At 39.2% G+C, this 21078-nt stretch overlaps 1 protein-coding gene across 3 annotated transcripts in view; it reads left to right on the forward strand.

Moving 5' to 3' along the window:
• ITSN1 (intersectin 1) overlaps positions 1-20828 on the forward strand; it is a 105092-nt gene extending 84264 nt beyond the window's left edge. For 2 of the 3 annotated variants that reach the window (XM_010170323.1, XM_029085537.1), the window contains 11 exons: positions 9898-10019; positions 10909-11015; positions 11899-12082; positions 12568-12657; positions 13526-13693; positions 15350-15562; positions 16099-16220; positions 18343-18425; positions 18525-18608; positions 19034-19207; positions 20153-20828. In XM_010170323.1, coding sequence (XP_010168625.1) covers positions 9898-10019; positions 10909-11015; positions 11899-12082; positions 12568-12657; positions 13526-13693; positions 15350-15562; positions 16099-16220; positions 18343-18425; positions 18525-18608; positions 19034-19207; positions 20153-20301 — 1496 coding nt within the window. In that variant the 3' untranslated portion in view covers positions 20302-20828. The remainder of the gene's footprint in view (positions 1-9897; positions 10020-10908; positions 11016-11898; positions 12083-12567; positions 12658-13525; positions 13694-15349; positions 15563-16098; positions 16221-18342; positions 18426-18524; positions 18609-19033; positions 19208-20152) is intronic. The other variant, XM_029085538.1, reaches the window with a different exon arrangement.
• The last annotated feature ends 250 nt before the right edge of the window (positions 20829-21078 follow it).

Below are 21078 nucleotides of genomic sequence, written 5' to 3' on the forward strand. Positions count from 1 at the left end.
CCTTATTTTATGTTTGTTTTATTTTTAGTTCCCATCCCCTTTGTAGCATGTTACCCTTTATCATTTTTGCACCATGCTGTTTACATGCCTGACTCATTTTCCTAGCTTGAATTTGCTCATTGTTTTGTTTTGCTTATGTGTTGTTTTCCTCCTTTTTCTAGGAATCATATGTTGTCCATCCCCCACTCAGGCTTGAAAGTCCTCAAAGAGACCCACTATCCCATATCACTGCCCAGAGGGATGATGGGAGATGCAGCCTTGATCATGTGGCTTCCAGCATGATCATCTACTGCCTTCTGAGTAGAAGAGAACACACTGCAGAGCAGTTTACCTCATTTTACATTAGTTGCATGTAATCACAATGTTTGAGTTAATTACCTACAGATATAGACGCAAAATTAAAATGAAACAAAAAAACACAAAAAAATCAGAGGATAGTGGGTCCTTTTGTGGCTTTCATAGTTACCAAACTAAGTTTTTCCACCTTTGCACAGGTGCTTTCAGTAGTTTTACAATTATTTTTAAATATGTATTTTAGCCTTTTAAAGGAAAAGTATAAATTAAATTTCTTCATTGCAATTTTGTTTGTGCAAAAAGACCCACTATCAAGGAATGCTGCATGTGCTATTAAAATTGTTCCAAATGTCCATAAATTTGAGACTTTATGTATCTTTCTTTTTTATTGTTCACTTGTCCAGTGTTGTCAATATGTCTTCTTTTTTTTTTTTTCCTTTTTTTTTTTTTTTAATTACAAAAGAACAGAAGGAGTTAAATCAGTTTAAGGAACTTTAAATGTGCCCAATTACAGATAAGGTATTTTGTTGTAGTCATTGTACTGTATGTATCAGGTGTTCCTTGTTGCGTATGTAATACATTGTGGAGAGAGGAATTTAACTTCCTTCTAATGCAAGAGATACTAACCTTGCACAGTGTTGTTATCCCAGTTATGTTACTTTTATTTTGCACATTACTTGTAGCTGCAAACAGTTAGAAAACACCTTGGTTCGTGTTTGTCTCAGATGTTTTGGTTTTTGCATATTCATATCAGAAATCAATAGAATGCTACATTCATGTGGGGTTTGAGAATTAACTTCTTTATTTTCATCTTGGTTACATGAAGTTTGATTTCTCATTTGTACTTTCTTATGACTATGGAACAACACATTTTGAACAAATAATTTTCCTGACAAGAAAGAATGTATAGAAATATCTCCCTGCAATTAATTTCCAATGTTTACATTTTTTTAAACTAGACTGTGGAATTTATACAAATTAATATTGAATGGAGCTTACAGTCAAGTTTATGTAGTAGATGTGCTGTAGCTAAGCCATGTTTGTCTTTCCAGCATTAGTTACAAGCTCTTGATGAAATGCCTGGTGCTGTCAGTGCAGAAACCGTCTCTTCCCAATGCCTCAAGCACAATATAGCTGTTCTACTAATTACTTTACCATTACTGCTTATGTATTTCATATATTTCTAAATTTCATGCTGGCAGTGTTGTAGCATTTCTAATACTATCCCATCTCCCTCCTTCTGACCCGTCATGCGGTGCAAAGAACAAGTGAAGCTCCTTATTCAATTGCACTTCAGTATTTCATCAATATGAATGTAAATTATATAAATATATAAAAACCTGCAGCTTTAACAACTGTAATACAGCCTTTAAAATTAGTTACATGTATAGATAATTAAATTCTTCGTATAAAAGATAGACTACAATGTGTTTGTTGTCTTGTTGCTGTGTACACACAGAAATCACAAAGTGGCATTAGTGCATGTAATAAATTTGCCACCAGGATAGCCTGAAGCCCACCTGTTTAATTTTAGAAATGACACTTGTCTGGTTTTTTTGAATATTATTTCAGTATAATTACTCAGCTTGATTGTGATTATCTGCAACCTTTTGCACCTTTCTTAATTCAGTACTTTCTATGTATTACAAATCGGTTAATACTTTTTGACACTATATTGGTAGATGAATTTAGAATATTTTGTTACTTTGTTATGGGTTTACATTGACTTAGGCTCTGTGTTTTATGCCAGAAGCTCTAGTCTTAAAAACATGCACAATTGCACAGGTTTTCTTTCTTTTTAGGATAGTATTTAACACGCACAAATTTTTCATTTACCTCTGTGCCATAAAAAAACCCAACAAACATTTTCTTCTCCACCATAGCCAATGCTGCCTGATATGACAGAAATTGAACAGAATGTAATACTTGTAATTTTCAATGCCCTTTGTTTTGCTTACTGAGAACAATGTAGTCAGATATTACTCCACTATTTCAATATTTCGTGTATTAAAATGTTATTTTAATGAAAGGATATCTCTATTTTCCCATAATGAGCTGCGTTGAAAGATTTATAACTTGACTAAAAGCATTTGTCCTAAGGGACATTTTGATTTTTATAACTTCAGGCCAGAAACATACTTTCTGTACATATTGAAATATTGATAATACTTTGGACATAGGGGATTCAGATGCAGGGTTTTTTTCATTAATTCAAGTGAGAAGAAAAATCAAGCTATTACAATAATCTGTAGGCTACATGTTTCCTAAGATGCCTCTTAAAAATGCTGAGAGTGATGGCTCATAAAAGGTTTTCAGAATCACAACACTCTGAAAGTTCTTGGGGTCAGTTTTCAACTGAAATTAAAAGCCCAGCCTGAAGTTATCCCTCTGGACACACACACACACACACACACACACAGAGGTACGTTCTGCCAGGACTCCTTAGGCAGAAGAGTACTGTGTATTACTCAACAGAGCAACAGCTTGATCAGTCAGTCTGTTGTTGAGAATAGTTAACTCACAAAAACCTCAGAATACATTTCAAATGTCCTAGAGAAAGATATTCAAACCATTGTGGCTTATATCGACATACATTGTTGAAATACCTTTAATGGTTATTTACTCAATTATTAAAGTTCTTAAGTGTACTACTATAGCTTGGCATGGTAGTGTTTCATCTTCCTCATAATCAGTGATTTCCCTTGAGCAGCAGGGAACAAGATACGGCACTTACTGTTTCTCACCTGTCTGGATTTTCATTTCCTTATATGAAAAAGGGAGTATGAAAGCAATTCTTTAATCAGGAAAATGGATTGTTTCTATTAAAAATCAGGATTGTGTCTCAATCCAGTTTTGGCCCTCTCTTCTCCTTCCTCATTCATCTGAAAAGATCTTTAGCCTCCTGAGGCACACAGTCCCCTCCTGAAGGTGCAGATCCAGACTGCAGCAAGCAAACCTATTTCCAAAAAATGTGCCCATGTTTGTTTCTTCGGCCCTTGAATTTGTGGCTGCAAAGCCAACAAGCACTTGTCCCAGTCAAGGCTGAAACAAGATTATCATAGACAAAACTTAAGAAATCATTCAGATTACTTTCGATTTTATTTGTCTTTTAAGTCAACATAAAGAAAAAGAGCAGTCTCACTGCTGCCTAATCAATTAAATGCGTTCTTTATATTAATTTTCATTTGCGAAGTGTACCTTTTCCCTTTGCACAGGAGCTCGGGAAAAGGAGCTGTCAGTTGAAGGATGTAGAGGAGACTGGATTTAGAGGCCACTCCAAGTGCTGGTGGGGTTTTTTGTTCACAGTTTTTCTGTTTACCTTGCGAAGCATTTCCTCTGTGTTCAGCTGCTGAGGAAGAATTTCCCTGAACCTTTTTTTTACGGGATTTGTTAAAATCCATTCTAATACTTTAGTATTAGAAATCTGTCCAAGACAACTTGGAGTCTAACATGTAAGTTTATCAAGCACACTTTGCTTTATATTCAGAATCAGTTTTATTTAAAACTCAGTTCTTTTGGAGCTTCAGTGGCATCTCTTTCAATCCCCATGAGCTCATTGAACATGTTTTAAAATGGCCTATTACCATAACCTTCCCAGAAGGCAGCAAAATAACTGCATGTTCTGGTTTTGTTCTCTGGTTTTCAAGCAGTTCTTTTTAGTTCTTTGTGGTTATTGACTCTAGCTATTTAACAAGAAGTTAAATAGCTCCTTATATGCAGTCCTGTTCTGATTACGACAAATGGCTTATTTTTAACTTCTATTTTAGACACCTTCAGGAAGTCCAGGGACAATGTAGCTCAATTATTATTTAATCAGTTGAATTGCAAGCTAAGTGCGTGCACACGGACAACTGGATAACAAGCTGCTATTTAGCTAAATAGATTCCCAACCCTGAAAGAATGTTTTCAGAAGGTTGTCCTGGATGCAGTTAAAAGCATAAATTATATTCACAAAGACTTAGTTTCCCACATGTAGACTTTAGGGGCTTTTATACTTGTTGTTTGATAGCTTGCAAAGGAGTACTTTACCATGAATAAGGATTCATTTTGAGTTACTGTCCATGTGAGGAGAAATCATGAGAGTTATCTTAACTATCTAATGTAACCTGGTAACCTCAATAGTATGTGTAAATACAGGTTTTATATATGTAACAAATTTTTATAGCTTGTTACAGCAAGTTTCATGGCTGTTTCGTTCCCCTGCCCTTTCCATACATCTTAATTTGGAAACTTCTTCAAGAAACCACAACCCAAGATGTAGCCCTGTAGTGTTCCTCCTCAGCACAAAAATTCAGATTGCAATGTCTGCACAGAACTGGAAACTAATCTGAATCAAACCTGTACCTGTCCTGTAACTTCTATTAATCCTGTGGAGCAACATAGAGTAAGAAGTCAAATTTTAGAACAAGTTTAATCTTGTGGAATATTTTTAATTAAGCATTTAATGGAGAAGGTAGCTGTGTCTGAAGGTGGAAAGATGTCTATACTCAAGGTAGCTGTCCTACAGCAAGTGAACATAGAGCTTTCAGAAGGTGTTGGATTCCCTGTGGCCTTGTGGTGCTCCTTGTTTGCAGGTTTTGGCTCCATTTTCTGGCACAAGTTTCACATTTGTTTCTTCGTGCCCCACCTGCCTTTTTGAGTCTGACCCCTTGACAGCTGCTGGCCCTGGCAGGGAGAAGGAAGCTCTGTGCCTGCGTGTGCCGTTCACTTCCCGACCCCTGCGTTTGGTCTGTCCAGGGACCAGCTTTCACCCGCAGAGTGCTGCTGTGATGCTGCCTGCTCAGCTGATACCCACCAGCGGACAGCTGGGGACTGGTGCCAGCACTGGCAGCGTGCTAGTCTGAACTGGGCTCAAATCAAGCGTCACAGATAAAGGTTCTCTGTGTTCCAGCTGAGATGGCTGAAACCAGATTCATGTTTTCTCTGTCATGCTCATCTCTGCCAAGTGTAGTTTTCTCTGCTTATTATTTCATATGTTGGAGTAATGTTAAAATCAATCTGGTATGATTCTTTCACTTCAATTCTTTTTTTTTGAGGGGGGAAGAACTGAAGCCATGGTGATGGCTGGAAATCTGCCCAAGAAAGTGGAAATAAATAAATAAATAAATAAATAAATTTTAACTTTTAGAATACTACCTTTAGTTACAACGTTTCTGACTCCAAGTGAAATACCTGTACAGCATCTTTGTTTTTGTGGAAGACCATGTAAAATTGGACTGTGCATTTCCATCAGCTTAGATCTGTGGCTGATGCTCTTGACTGATTTGCTGTTACTGTACAGTAAGTGGTCAGGGGTTCTAGATAGGTCCTGGGTCATAATTCACAGGTGAGATTTAAAGTTACCTGATGTAAGAGAAACAAGTCCAGGAATCAGTTAACTCAGACAATTTGTATTTTTAGAGGCATCCATACCCTCACATGTAGGATTTTATTCTCACCAGGGAGATTCTGGAAAGGGAGTGGTAGACATGTCCTGTTTTTTTTCTGAAAGGATTTAGGTTTCCTACCCAACTGTCTCACGGGTTGTCTTCCCCCCCCTCCCTTTGGTTGAAAAGAAGAACTTTTTTTTTTTTTTTTTTCATAGAAAATAAGGTATTAACCTAAAACATTGAAGGAAGATTTTGCTATTGCCAAATGAAGATGGTGGTAGTGTATCACACGTGTATGTTGTTGAGGACTACAGACCTTGTCTTTAACACTTGGGTATGTTCTAGAATTTAATAAATAAATAAATTGAAATAATTAGCAAAGATCTTTGAGTCTGTTGCTTGGCCTGTGTGGACTGGCAATAGCAATCTGTGGAGCTGACTGATGTGAACAGGAGGAGGAGGTACACGTGTTGGTGGTGACTGGTCTAGGCAAAACCAAAGTAAAGCTTAATATTTTGCAAGTGAGACTTTCCAGACTTGTTTCTAGATCCTGCTTCCATCTGTCCCAAAGGGAAACTCTCTGCTCTAATGGTTAATAGACATACTAGTGTAGTTGAGAAATTCTAAACATGCCGAAAACATTAAAAATAGCTGTGAAATGGGATTTTGCATCACAGAAGCCTGAGATGGAGACATCTGTTTGATCACCAGACTCTGTGCTGTCCTCAGCAAAAGCTTCAGACAGTCTCTCAGTGGAGGGTCCATCCCACACGGTATTTACAGGAAATTGGTGGTTGCATCTAAAGCTAGTTGAAAAGACTGAATGGTGAAATGCTGTAAGTTGTCTGAGGGAAGGAGTGGTATCATGGTGTGCTATTTGCCTCTGCTTAAAGTTTGGGAGGAAAACTGTCAATTTTTTACTGCTTCTGGTTCCCTCTAATAGAACAGATTCCTGTTTACTGTGATCTTGTCATTATGGACTGGGCCAACGTGAGGTTTACAGTGAAATCTGGCAAGTTACATTGTTTAGAAAACCTACCTGAATTAGAAGAAGTTAGAAGTTGTGCCCATGTACATAGATCTGCGAGTTCCACAGCAGAACCTTCCCTCTGAAGATGTAGCATCTCTTGTGCATTGCCTTCAAGCTTAGAGGTTAGCTTATAAGACCAATATATTCAGGGCCACCTTTGGAAGGAAAAAGAATGACACATTTGCTTTTTACAATGATTTTTAAAAATTGTTTTTTACATTTCTAGAATCTCTTTAGTCATATAGGTCCTATGGTGATAGGAGGTCAATGCACAGATTTCTACTTACAGCATCTGTACGTTGGTTCTGTAAGTCCAGACAGAGTAACCAGTCTGGTGAGTGTGTGTCAACGCCTCTGCTTGGGGTCCTAGCAGTTATGCAATTAAAAAGGGCAAAAATTTGCACATTCACTGTGCTGTGAACATACAGAGTTAGCTGTTGTAATTCCCCTACGCTTTTTTGAGTTTACTAGGTTGTAGCTAAGGATTCAAATTCAGCACCTTCCAGATGGGATCCAACACTACTTGCTCAGAGCAGGAGAGAAAGTATAAAATAATGGGGCACTCAATAAGTGGAAAGAAATACCAGTGCCTAATTTTAAGTACCTGAATGGCTGTGTGCACGAGGGACTGTCTGTATGCTTTAAGTTGGAAACATTAACCAATTCCATATGGAGGTAAGGTCCTATAATTTTCCCACAGCAGTACTTTCCTATCTGTCAGTGGACGTGTCTGATACCAAGGGTGCTTTCTAGCCCCTACCAGGAGTCTCTTTTGGTGAACTGAATTAATGAATGGTATTATTACAGCTGCAAGTGGAATTTAGATGTTCATAAAAATACTTTGCACAGTACTTTGGCATCCCTGAAAAACTAGCTAGAGCCCTATGGCCTGACATTTCATTTGGAAAGGAACCCAGTTCTTTGATGTTTTTAATACAAAGACAAGAAAAATCTTTGTATTTTTTATTTTCCCATATCAGAAAAGTGTCTCCTACAAGTTCTGCTCAGGTTGAAGCAGGCTGTTTTCCCAAATGTTTACTGTTCAAAAGTAGACCATTTACATCCCAGTTGGCTGGCTGTCAAGCTAGCTGCTAAAATATACTATGATTCAAAAAGTTAAATGCTTCCTCTAAGAGGTTGGTGGTTGGAAATCACACTTCAAACCAAGGTCATCAGCATCTTTGAACAGGAAACTTCCCCAGTCTCTAGAGAAAAATAATTAAACAGTTTGTTCACTTTTAATGAAGCTGACAGTGCATGGGGAGAACTGGTTCTGTTTATTCGACCTCCAGTTGACATGACAACTAAGAAAATGCTCTGAAAACAGCTATTTATTGAACAGAAATGAAACTTTTGGCTTTTAAAATGTGCATAGTGCTTTGGTTATTTTGGCATAAAATTGATAATTCTCAAAACCTACCTTTTATTTCAAGAAAAGTGTCAACTGCATCTTCTAAAGGACTGCAATGTATCTCAGAGGATATGTTTATGCTTCCAATCCGATCTGTTCTCAGCTTCTTAATTGTAGAGGAAACTACCTTGACTATCTGTATCTACTTTTTGATTTATTTTTAAAAATTTTTTTAAGTCAAATCAATCATTACCTTTATCATTACGTTTTCAGGAGCACAGATTAGTTGAAGCAGCAGTTGAAGATAGTCCATGAAAAACTTAATGGTGATACATGTGGACCTTGCTAGTGGCACAGTGCAGAATCAGCTTCTGAGTTACATTCAGGAAGCTAAAAATGCAGTTAATACTATCTAAGTATCAACTTTATATGCAAAGAACTGAAGGAGTTGTCCAGGGTGTGATGTGCTGAGGAACAGTAGTGGTTCACTTTGCGAAAGCATATGTGAACATCTAATCTAAAAACATCCCTGTCAATTCTCAGTAGGTTGGTGTCATTGCTGCTGGTGAACAATGTAAAAAATAAAATAAAATAAAATAATAGAATAATTTTAAACCCCTTGAAGTGAAGGTCCCCTTGCATATTTTTCAGTCAGAGCTTTTTCCATAAGGAAGTCTCTTTCAATGGGAAATATGCTGTATTTGCCCATACTTTGCTGAGGGATGGTGGAAAGAATTAAACTGAAGAATTTTGATTGTGTAGAAATAGTTGTAAATAGTGCATTTTTAAATGTTTTCAACCTGTTTGAAATCACCTTTGCTTTTGAAATGCATTTTATTTTATGCAGAAAAGGAATAAAAATAGTTTTAAAGTGAAACTGTAAGAAAACATTCTGCTTGTCACACTCAGAAGAGTTTAATTAAGCTCAGCTGAAAAATACTGGCTTACACAAAAAAAAGTAATTGAATTTTCTGTTCTAATTCAGAATAGAAAATAAAATTTGAGATTCTAGAATTTAGACAAAAAATTCTGGCATCTACACAGGATAAACACAAGGGAGGTGGTTTGCAAAAACTAAAGGACAACAATTATGAAAGACGAGTTCTTAGTTACAAACTTTTTACATGCTTTTAAAGATAAAGGAGTACAATGATAAACCCCTTTGGCTTGGCCTATAAATTAGTGAATGTAGCTCAAGTCCTTTGAAAATTTAGCAGCAATTTTTAATTGAAGTGGGAAGAAGGAAAAAAGCTCTGCAGGACCTTCTTGAGTAAGATGCCCACTTTGACTAGAAGGATAAAGTCTAATCTTAAATTTCGAATTCAAATAAGCTGAAATTCCAAAGTGTCCATCAGAGCACTAAGGTCGCTGTAGCACTCTTCCCTAACTCTGTTCCCTTTTAGGATATCTCTAGGTTTTCTTTGGCAGTAATACCAGAGGAAGTCTTTGCCTTGTTTTTTGTTAACAGCCATTCATTCGTTTGGGGGTTTGCTTTACAGAGTGGCTGCAGCTGAATGACACAACTAAAGGGGACAGTGAGGTTCAGAGTGAGGTTGGAAACGGGCAGGTAGCAGTGAGGAGAACTTTTAAGCCTTGCCACCAGAGAAAGGTTATCACTTAGAAATGGCCTTGATTTTTTTTTTTTTTTTTTTTCAAAAAAAGGTGTTAAATACAATGTTTCGAGTCACAAAGAGCTGAAGCATTGTCAGTGTTGTGCCATTACATGTGGATAATAATCTATGGAGTGAACAGGGAGTAGTTACTCTTCATTAAGCATTATTTGAACTACTACAAATCTGAATCAATTTGCAAACAACCATAAGTAAAATCTAGGATCCTTTTGTGTTTTCCAGGGTGTGCGGACTTGCATCTTCTGGATATGTTGACACCTACTGAAAGAAAAAGGCAAGGGTACATCCACGAGCTCATTGTCACGGAAGAAAACTATGTAAATGATCTGCAGTTGGTCACAGAGGTAAGGCACAGCAGCTTTTTAGGAGCACGTTTTAATCATTCATCTTTTTAAAGTAAATTGGATCAATCATTTCACTGTGCAAACTCATTTTATATCACTGCTGTGTTTGACTTCCTAGGGGTGATCTGTATTAAATTTTCATATATATCTCTCTATATCTATAGATATATGTTGATATATATGCATGCATGTATGGGTGTGGGTGAAACTAATGCTAAGCCCTCGCATTACCGTCACCAAAACACTGATGTTTAAAGTATTCTAGTAAACTCTTTTTGCTCCTGATTTTGAACGTGTAAGTTCTTAAAGCTTGAAGTGCTTTGTGCCAGTTTCCACATTCACAGTGGCACTCAGTTATCACTTACTGTGATTTTCTTTAAATGTTACAAGGTACATATCTTATATGGAAGAAAAGGGAATTAGTACAGGCAATTGACATGGACAATTCTTTTGACAGAGAAGAAAAGCTCTTTTTTGAAAAAGAGGTCAAGATTTGCAAACCTTAGACACTCTGGGATAATCAGAACTTACAAAAGAGAGTCCAAAGTAAAATGTATTTTAAGTTGTGTTATCAAAGGGATCCTGGGATATTCTGCAGGAGACCTCTGACTAAAATTCCCAAGTTTCAAACAGATTATCCAGGTCATAATTAACACCACCAACACAAATTTAGAGTATTTTGTGCTGCTCACAAAACATATTTATCAGGGAACACTGTGGATCTCTAGGGCACAGTGCGTGTTTGAAGTCTGTTCCGCTGAGTGTCAAGTGCTACTCTGATGTAAAGTTTTCTCACCTCCAGACTAAGGGAGTGAGCACCATCAGTCTTAGTCACTTTGATTATACCTAACATATACTTTCTAAATGGCTTGATTTTCTGAATCTGTAGATCTTCCAGAAACCACTAATGGAATCTGAGCTGCTAACAGAAAAAGAAGTTGCTATGATTTTTGTTAATTGGAAGGAGCTGATTATGTGCAATATAAAACTACTGAAGTGAGTTGTTGTTTTTTTCCTCCCCCCCCTTCATACTTAGCAATAACAAAATCATGGGCCTCTCCCCCAACTTCTCCTTTTAGCTGCATGAAAATATTTGCCACTTATGCAAGCAATAACTAAAAGGACCATGCGTTTTTCCTTGTTGGAAAAAGCAAAATATTAACAATGTTTGCTATGACGTACTGTTGCTGTTGAGGAAAATCCAGCAGTTCTTTGCTGACTAAGTGTTTGCACTTCCTTTGCTCTTGGTGTACGTGTGCTCCAGATCAACCTCTCCTGAAGAGCCGTGCCTGCCAAGGCTGCCCGCAGTCCTGTTGTAGACTTTTACTTCCTGTCTCTGTCACAGCCTGTACCCAGTTCCAGTCCTGTTATCTGCGCATGCAAAACAAGGCACAACAACCTGTGCCTCCCTTATTGTGGGTTAGCTGATGTATTCCTTTAGTTATTGCAGGCTTGTAGCACCTGAATGAGGTAAACCTCCTTTCCTTGGGAAACCAGGCTAAAAACTAGAAGTAGCTATGAGCTTAAAGTAGTGGTAAGGTTTTTATCCCTCATTCAACAGCATATCTGTTACTCTCTTTCTAAACTAATAAAAAAGGAAATTACATTCCTTTTTATATTGTGTTTGATCTGGCATTGCATTAAGTTAATGTCAAATAGCAGTTCGGTGAACATAAGAGGGAAAAATGTTGTTGGCTGAGGGTGCAATCTTGATTACTGTGTTCTTACAATATGCAATAAATCTAGTGGCTGGTCTGTTTATTATTCAGGGTTCTCTTCATTTCTATAATGAGTAAGAATCCAACAATTTTATTTTGTAAATGAGGAATCATTCTTTAGTGGTCTACTTATAAAACACACGTGACCTTTTCATGTTTAGGGCTTTGCGTGTGCGTAAGAAGATGTCTGGAGAGAAGATGCCAGTGAAAATGATTGGTGACATACTGACAGCTCAGCTGCCACACATGCAGCCTTACATTCGATTCTGTAGCTGCCAGCTCAATGGGGCAGCGCTCATCCAGCAGAAAACAGATGAAGTCCCTGAGTTCAAGGAGTTTGTTAAAGTAAGAAAAGAAGCAATCACCCTGAATTTTGTACACCGTAAATTTAGATTGTTGTTTTGCTAATTTGCAAAATATAGTCTCAAAAATACAGCTCTGTGTTGGGCTAGAAGGAAGGATCTTCAGACTTAAGCATTCATTGAAGGAGTACATGTTTTCTTTGAAGGAATATGTTCTTTCAAACAACCATAGAGCCATAAAATACTTTGTTTAATAATGGTTTTGCTGTGAAATTCCTGGGCAGTAAGAAACAGTGAGTACTGGGACAGTAAGAAGAGATCGTTCTCTTGTACAGGCAAAGCAGGTGAAGAATATGTTGTAAAAAATACAAGAAATTCAACTGCACTGACATTGTTTGTGATCTAAGAACAGATCTAGCTAAGGCCTGGTGTTCATTTGTTGCTTTACCTTTTTCTTTTTTGGAGGAACTCATTTTGCAGGGTTTTAAACAAACTGACTAACACCATTTTACCTCTCTAATGTTTCAGAGGTTAGCAATGGATCCTCGCTGTAAAGGAATGCCATTTCTACTAAAGCCTATGCAACGGGTAACAAGATACCCACTAATAATTAAAAATGTACGTTCTTTTGCAAAGACGATGTTTTTGATGCTGCTTTGCTTATAGCTTAATTACAGGGTAGTAATTGAGGAAAATCGAGTTACCCTATTTGTGTCAAGCTTTGTCACTGTTAGATATCTGATGTGCTAGGGAACGTGGTGTATCCTTTTGTATTTGATCACGCTAGAGCAACTGTGGTGACTCATTTGGCTTCAACAAAGACTCGGTATTTCCATCAGAAGCAGAAGTGAAACTTGCACACAAAGAACCAGAAGGCAGTAAATGCTGAATGAAATCTTTAAAATTCAGATAACAGGAGTAACAGGTCAACCTTATGCTCCTCTTTGCCTTTTTCCACAGAGTCATTCACTCCCCGTAGTCTGGTAAATGACATTCAGTGTGACATTCATCCTGAATGCCAAACTGTTGCGAGTTACCTTACTGCACAGCTTATGTTGATGAATAACTTACAACCCTTTCCTAACTTTCATTCGTTGCCTAACACTTACCATCCTGAATAATGCTATTGAATTTGGCCCAATACTTTCACAGGAAAGAATTATAAATTGGATGTTGGCATTTAAGAGATTCCTTAATCCATCATGGATATATTTCTGTAGGTGGCTGGAATTTGCATACTTATGTCAGAGAGTGAGCAGTGTACTGATGCAAAGGCTCTGCAGGCAGGCATTCATTTCAGCTGTTCACAAACAGACTGTGAGTTTGTCTCCTATTTTTCATGTTTGCCAAGGAGGAAAAGGAATTTGGAACATACTGGTTGGCTCTGTTGAAAATAAAGAAATAAACCAGGAGTGTAGTGTTGATGATATAAATACATTTCAACTGCAGATAACAGAAAAGGCTAATGTATTTTATTTATCTGTAGATAATAGAAAACACTCCTGAAAACCACCCAGACCACAGTCACTTGAAGCATGCTCTTGAGAAGGCAGAAGAATTATGCTCTCAAGTAAATGAAGGAGTGCGGGAGAAGGAAAATTCAGATAGGCTGGAGTGGATCCAGGCTCATGTTCAGTGTGAAGGCCTGTCAGAGGTAAACAAAGTGCTGTCTAGAGTAATGCAAATGTGGGCACACTTCTCCACCGATCGGGAAGAAGCCATGGCTCACTGACGGCACCGCATCAGGGGACAAACAGTGTCATTAATCAAGTCATATAATCTTCAGCCCTTTGTTTTTGTCTTTCTTTGGCTCCCTTTCACTCCTGCACGTAATCCTTTTTGCTGCTCGTGTTATTGCCTTCTAGATGATAAATGCTGCTTTTGTTGCCTGCCTCTGGACTAGTGCCAGGTTCAGTGCTGCAATTTTCAAACACAACTTTCTGGTTTCATAGCTCTTTATAGTATGATAGTTATTGTACTGCTGTATCTCATCCTGAAGCTATACCTGACCATCCTGGAGTGCTTTAAAACTCATCACAGAAAATGTTTTTGGTGATAAAACTTTGTATACATTTTGAAAACTCAAATACTGATCAAGTCTCTCTCAGGATTTTGCAGAGAGAATCACTGCCTCCCATTACATATTATTTTTTAAGGTAAGATGCTAAGTTTCTCTACTGAAACTATAATGAAAATGTTGTGTCAGTATGTCCTGCAAAAGGATGGAGGATATTTTGATGGCTTCCCTATTACTGGTAAAGATAATAGAGGTAGACAGAGCACAACAACTTGATTTTCAAAGTGTGCTTTTTCACTTCTAGAAGATTAAAAAATAATAAACACTGTTCGGTTTATAAACTGGAACACATTGCATTTCATCTTGTGAAATCTGTTTCAGGGGAAAGACAGGTACGACATTTTCAGAAGGGTCAAAGTTATATTCAGGTGTCTTATAACTATTGCCTGAAGGAAGGTGGCTGCTTTTATTTTCAGTACATGATGTCTGGCTCTAGAGCACCAAAAATACTGTCTGAGAGACTAGCTGGCTGCTTGCTGACACAGTAATGCCAGTAGCAGCCTTGAATCTGTGGCAAGGAGCGATCTGACCTTCCCACACTTTTCTGGCTGAGATGTTCCTAATCTGTAAAAGGAGCCACTCCAGATCTTGCTGCCCAGCCAATGAGGATGGCAAGAACCATATCATCACCTAGTGAAAATAAACCTGAAAATGACACTTTAGGAAAGGACAAGCCTCTACTCATCTGGTAACAACCTCCAGACAAGTCTTAAATTCTGCCAGTTCCAGCTACTGGTCAGCAGCTGTCCTCTAACTCCAGGTATCGTGGGTACACAAAGGCAGGCTGTCTGGAGTTCCTTTGGTATGTTTTAATGGGTGAAATTCAAACAGAATTCAGAAATCCAGCCCTTTTTTAAGAAAGTTTGGCATTTGGAGAGGCTATTTGCATAACTACTGCTAATCCAGGACAAGTCATCATCAGCTCAGTTGCACTCACAGAGATGCATGCGCGTGGCAGCTAAACTGGAAAGGAGGCACCAGTGCTTTGGCTTCCCCCCTGACTGTTCAGGCCATGCCCCCTGCAACTGATGGGCTGCCGGGAAGTTACTTTTCATGTGGCGTTCCTGTGACTTGCACTGCTTATCATGCGCAAGGCAGAGACATTGCTCGTCATCCCTGTGACACAAATTGAAACTGATGTCAGGACTCAAAACTGTATTTGATCTCTTTCAGGGGAACCTCGATTGTTTTACTTTATACAGTGCGTTGTTGTTCTTCTTCTACTTTTCGCAGCAACTCGTATTTAATTCTGTTACAAACTGCTTGGGACCACGCAAGTTTCTGCACAGCGGGAAACTCTATAAAGCCAAGAGTAACAAGGAACTGTATGGCTTTTTGTTCAACGATTTCCTCCTCCTGACTCAGATCATAAAACCTCTTGGCTCTTCTGGCACAGACAAGGTCTTCAGCCCCAAATCTAATCTGCAATACAAAATGTACAAAACTGTAAGTACCACTCTTAAATGGCGACTAAGATGGTTATATGCTCACAGTGCCCATGGCAGGCAGCAGCTCCCGTTCGGGATGTGCAGGCAATGGCCTTTATGTAGAAGAGTTTTTAAAGCTTTGGCATATGCTGGGGATTCCAGGGACTGATGGTGAGAAAACTGGTTGATTGCTTTAGCAAGATAAGAAAAGATGCTTTTGACATTTTGCTAAGACAAGCTCTTCAACAGAGGTCACGCGTATCAGGGAGTGATGGGGAGAGTAGTGTTTGCTGCTCTTTCGGGGAAAGCAGAGATTACTGTGCTTCGTGAGGCTGCTTTCTTACTTCAGGAGAATTGTTCCCCAGACTCTGGAGGCACCTATATCTTTGATAATAAGAAAATTCAAAAAATGACATATCTGAAGAAAGATGGGAGGCAGGCAGAAGGGGAAAGATACTGCAGGCAGCAGATAAATCTGTTGTAAATTGCTCTGTGTTGAATGCATCTGTTCGGATATTGTGCAGTAGAACTCCAGCTTTGCCTAATGTTTTACAGCCCATTTTTCTAAATGAGGTACTAGTAAAATTACCCACAGACCCTTCTGGAGATGAACCCATCTTCCATATCTCCCACATTGATAGAGTCTATACACTCCGGGCTGAAAGCATTAATGAAAGGTAAGTACCTGCATAGGCCATGTTAATACTGAATTTTAAGTCCGGTGCAAATGTAGATGATGTACACATGCATGGCAGTCTCCAAGCAGTTTGTCATACAAGACTGGAGAATTCCTTCTGCTTGAGAATACAGTGATACTCAATATATGAAAAGGAAGGAGAAATAATGTTTCCTGATTTCTAGTAAGACCAACAGTGAAATGTCTAGGAGGGCTGATATATAGGCCATGTTTTGCAGCATGTTATGTTAGCATAAGGAGGCCAAAAGATGCAATCCTGTCTTCTTCTGTTAACATCTCTCTGTTTGTGCCAGTGCAAGCATTTGTATGGCTGTATATTGAATGAGATTCAGGAACAGGTCAGAATTAGAACTTGAAGCAAAAACCTACCAAAAAACCCCCAGTTAGTTTTAACCTGTTTTAGTTCAGACTGAAACAGTCAAAAGAAGGGCAACCTCAAAACCTCAGCTGGTGATTTTTGTCTCTGGCAAGCTTAACTGTTATTAAAAAGGAAAAGCCTAAAGTCCAGCCAAAAAACCCCCTGTAATAGAGACGTGGCATTATGCCAGCTTGCAAATGTAGGGCCCCTAAAAATTCTGATGCATAAAAATGTATAAAACATCTTTGCTCCCTGCCTGCCTGTGTTATTCATTAATATTTATACACATAGTTTTTCTTGCAAAATATTGTACTTTTATAGATCGCACTTGTCCTTTGGGGAGCTGTCTGTTCCTCTGTGCCGCAGAACGAACAAGCATTGTGGTTAGACCCTGGGTGATGAAAATTGACACAGCCAACTTACGATCTGTTGCACAAATCGGACTATAGCCATAACCATCAATGCTAGTCAGAAACATGGAAACTCCGCACCACATTCATCCTACCTAGCTTGAGGAACTTAGGGAGGAGATGCTTTGGCATGCTGCACTGAACCATCAGTGGAAGCAGCCAGATCCTCACAGGCTGAACGCCCTCTGGAGGTGCCTGCCTCTCCATTCACCACAGAGTGAGCCCACAGGAACTGCTGGCCCCATTTGGGAGCTCTAGTCAAATGCCTTTATTTGTATGGGAGACAGCCTTTGATTTTCTTTTACGCCAGAATTACTTAGTAAATAAATGCAGCATTTTAGGTGAGATATCTCCAGGTTTTCATCTTTCACTTGCTTTTAATTAAGAGCAACAGAAAGAAAACATTAGCATCAATGAGTGGGAATTGAATTTTCCCATTTAATCTTAAAAGACCTTTATGATCAAAGGCTCAGTGTACTTCTGAGGCTAACATTTACCACTTAGGGCTGAGCCGGAAGACAGAATTGTCCTTAAGTGTTTTGTTTTCTTGAGCAACTCTCTGTGCAGAATATAGGTGAGTGTCTAGACCCAAATCCAGGTCAGTGTAGGTAGCTGTAACACCCTGTAGAGCAGCAGCTCTTCATGTTGGGATCAGAAATGGATCCACAACTTTTAGATTCTCTCATTTTGCCTTCAGTCAGGTCTCGGGCTCCCTCATATGGCACAACAACTCTTCTAAACCCTTGAGGTCCCTTGGTAGCCCTTCTTCCACGCTTTTTCTCTGTCAGTCTTTCCACTCAGTCTCTTAAGTATGAAATGATTTTCCAGAAGACTCCATAGGGAACCATGGTCATTCATCACCTGTGTGCTCCCTGAGTTACGGTTCATGTGTCCTGAGACTCAGAAGGATTTTTATATGAAACCTCAGGGATCAAGAAAAGTGACCACCTGTGCAACGTAGCCGTCTTGTATCTGCTGGCTACAAGAAGTTAGTTTATTACAATAAAGCAGAAGGTGTGGTGAAGGCAAACCTGTTATCTGTACCTTTTGGTTTCTCACCAAGTCCCTCCTGCTTGTGATTTCTTTGAGCTTTCTTTACATGGTGGCAACTGCTAGCACGGAACAGTTAGATTATTTCACAGTTGCTATGATTTCCAGCGAGATCTCTTCCAGGCAGACAGCTTCAGTGTAGCAGAGCCTGTGACAGGCCAGAGCCTTAAACTGGCAAGTGATTGGGAAGGAGGGACAGCTTTACTTTAGCCTGCTGTGCTCCAGGGAGGAAAAATGGAAATGGTATTTTGCAAATATTTTTTTCCTTTCCTTTCCTTCTGAAGGACTGCCTGGGTTCAGAAGATCAAAGCTGCTTCAGAACTTTACATAGAGACTGAAAAGAAGAAGAGGGAAAAAGCCTACTTAGGTACAGCATGGGAGGTGGGGGTATCATCTGTTGTGGAAAAGTCCATGGGCAGGAAAATAGGTTAATGACTTTTCTGTCTCCTCTTCTGTTTCACCACAGTTCGCTCGCAAAGAGCAACAGGCATTGGGAGGTTGATGGTGAATATTGTTGAAGGCATTGAACTAAAACCTTGCAGGTCCCATGGTAAGTGCCTTGGGTTTTTCATAAGATGCTCTATGAAGACATTCCGATTCATCAGACTGACTTGGAAAGACCGTCTGTCCAAAACATGGTTTTGCTTAATGAAGCCATTTTAATGAATGTAAAATAGATGGAAATGATTTTGTGCAGTTCAGTAGCAGTCATGCAACTGCACATAAGCATTTGTTTCAGACAAACTTTGTTTCCACCATGTAAGCCATATCATAAGAGATCGTAAGCCACAAAGTCCTGAAATTAAGAGTGGAAGGTGCTCAGTGCCTTGCAGAATTGTGTCCCTGTTCATTACAATGGCAGTGAGGCCACAGTCTTTCGCCAGTTGTTGGCTGTAGGAGTAAAAGGACATTTAGGAGGAAGTTCACACACCTAAAAATGCAATTACTCTTTTCTGTTTGTTCCCATCTTCCCAGGAAAGAGTAACCCATACTGTGAGGTGACGATGGGCTCTCAGTGCCACATTACCAAGACAATCCAGGACACCCTCAACCCAAAGTGGAACTCCAACTGCCAATTTTTTATCAAAGACCTCGAGCAGGATGTGCTCTGCATCACGGTGTTTGAGAGGGACCAGTTCTCCCCAGATGGTACGTAAGGGGCTGCTGCCCTTCCGAGGGTATTTTAAAATCTCCCATTTTGAACAGATGTGTGCATGCTGAGGTCAGTCATAGAATCAGAGAATGCTTTGGAAGGGACCTTTAAAGATCATCTAGATCCAGCCCCAATATTGAACTGCTTTCCATATTAGGAGCCTGCTTGCCCTTGCTCCCCAGTGGAGTCATGCCAGTATCAGCGCAATAAGAATCAGGCCGTCTCTAGGTTTTTTTAGGTTTCCTTTCTTGTGCAAGTTGACAACAGCTAAGGTGTGGTTTGCAATTCTGCAAAGTCTTTAAAAAACTCTGGATGCTGTTTGCAAATGGATCAATTAATGCAGGAGGAAGATCAATGTCTTCAAATTCCTGCTATATGCAATTTCAGTGGCAAAAAAGAATACAAGGTTCATAACTCATTCTTATTTAATAACCTGAGGTAGACATATGGAGCATTGAAGAGTGTATTTTCGAGTCATAATCACTCAGGAAGTGTTTGAATACGACTGTCATTCATCTGGCCAGCACCAATTGGCCCATTGACCTTGTTGCTAGTGTGATGCGCTCCTTGGCTCTGTCATCTCCAGAGGGCTTCACACTCAGTTTGAACTGTGCAGCAGCCTTCGGCCTTTTTTCTAACCTATCATGAAATGAATAAGCTACTTAAGCAAGGCAGCTCTGAATCACGTAGTGGATTTTTCTGCTTGTGGGACCATTTATTTTTAATGCTGGTGCTGTCTAATGTGATCCAGGTAAAATCCTCTTCTATGCCGACCGGCAGCCTTTGACCTTCTTCAACTGCAAAAATATAGTTGGACCGAAGACTTGTTTTCCCCTTTTGTTGTGTGTAGATGGAAGCTTAGTTCCTTCTGCAAATTAGCATTGTATTGCAACGTAAAACAGTTGTGTCATTTCTGAGCGTGCTGTCTTTTTGCATTTCAGACTTTTTGGGCAGAACAGAGATCCGTGTGGCAGACATTAAGAAGGATCAGGGTTCAAAGGGACCAGTTACAAAGTGTCTGCTTCTGCATGAAGTCCCAACAGGAGAGATAGTCGTCCGACTGGACCTGCAATTGTTTGATGAGCCTTAGAAGGAAAGGGACCAATGTTCTGTTTCAGTCTGAGTTCACTGCAATAGGTGTCTGCAGAAGCTGTCACAAAATCCTTACTGGTGTGGTATGAAACTACTACTTGCCCTTCACGCGTAAGAGGGTTATCAAAGCAAACAGGAGCATCTTTGTGCCTTGATAATTCTCACTGAAAAATGAATCCCAATTTAGTGAGGAGCTCTCCCTCATTTTCTCTATGTGGAACTTGACGTTAGTTTCCTGGGTTTATAAAATAACCTAGTTGTTCGTTGTGCTCCAGTCTGAAAGGCTGGCAAACCACATAGGTTGTTGTGCTTGCTCCAGTTTTTACCCTACTCTTTAATTTATATGAAGAAGGCAATGTTTGTATGTTTTGGAGGCTTTCTGCAGGGTTTTTCCCCCTTAAGGAATTCTGTGCCTATTGCTCAGCAAAGTGATGTGTAATGGAAGGAGCGGTTATGCGGCAAGATCTTTGAAGATCTTCATGGTGGTACTGAAAAGACTTAGAAAATAAATAGTCTATATCTATAAACACAGAAGATTCTATTAACATACCACTTCATGACTCACATTGCCCCTGAAAATAAATTATGTACAGCCCTTCTGCACAGAGATGAATTGCACTTCAGAAGAGTCCACCCACTCCATACCTTTGGAAGTCACTGTTTTCTCTAGGACTGTAGATGTTTGAACGGTAAGCGAAGGATTAAACATTGAGCCCTGCTGAATGTTGTGCTACACCACTTGGATACTGCTGTACTACTGCTGCTTGACTGTGTG

The sequence above is a fragment of the Antrostomus carolinensis genome, unplaced genomic scaffold, assembly GCF_000700745.2.
Source record: "Antrostomus carolinensis isolate BGI_N321 unplaced genomic scaffold, ASM70074v2 scaffold16326, whole genome shotgun sequence".
Classification (NCBI taxonomy): Eukaryota; Metazoa; Chordata; class Aves; order Caprimulgiformes; family Caprimulgidae; genus Antrostomus; species Antrostomus carolinensis.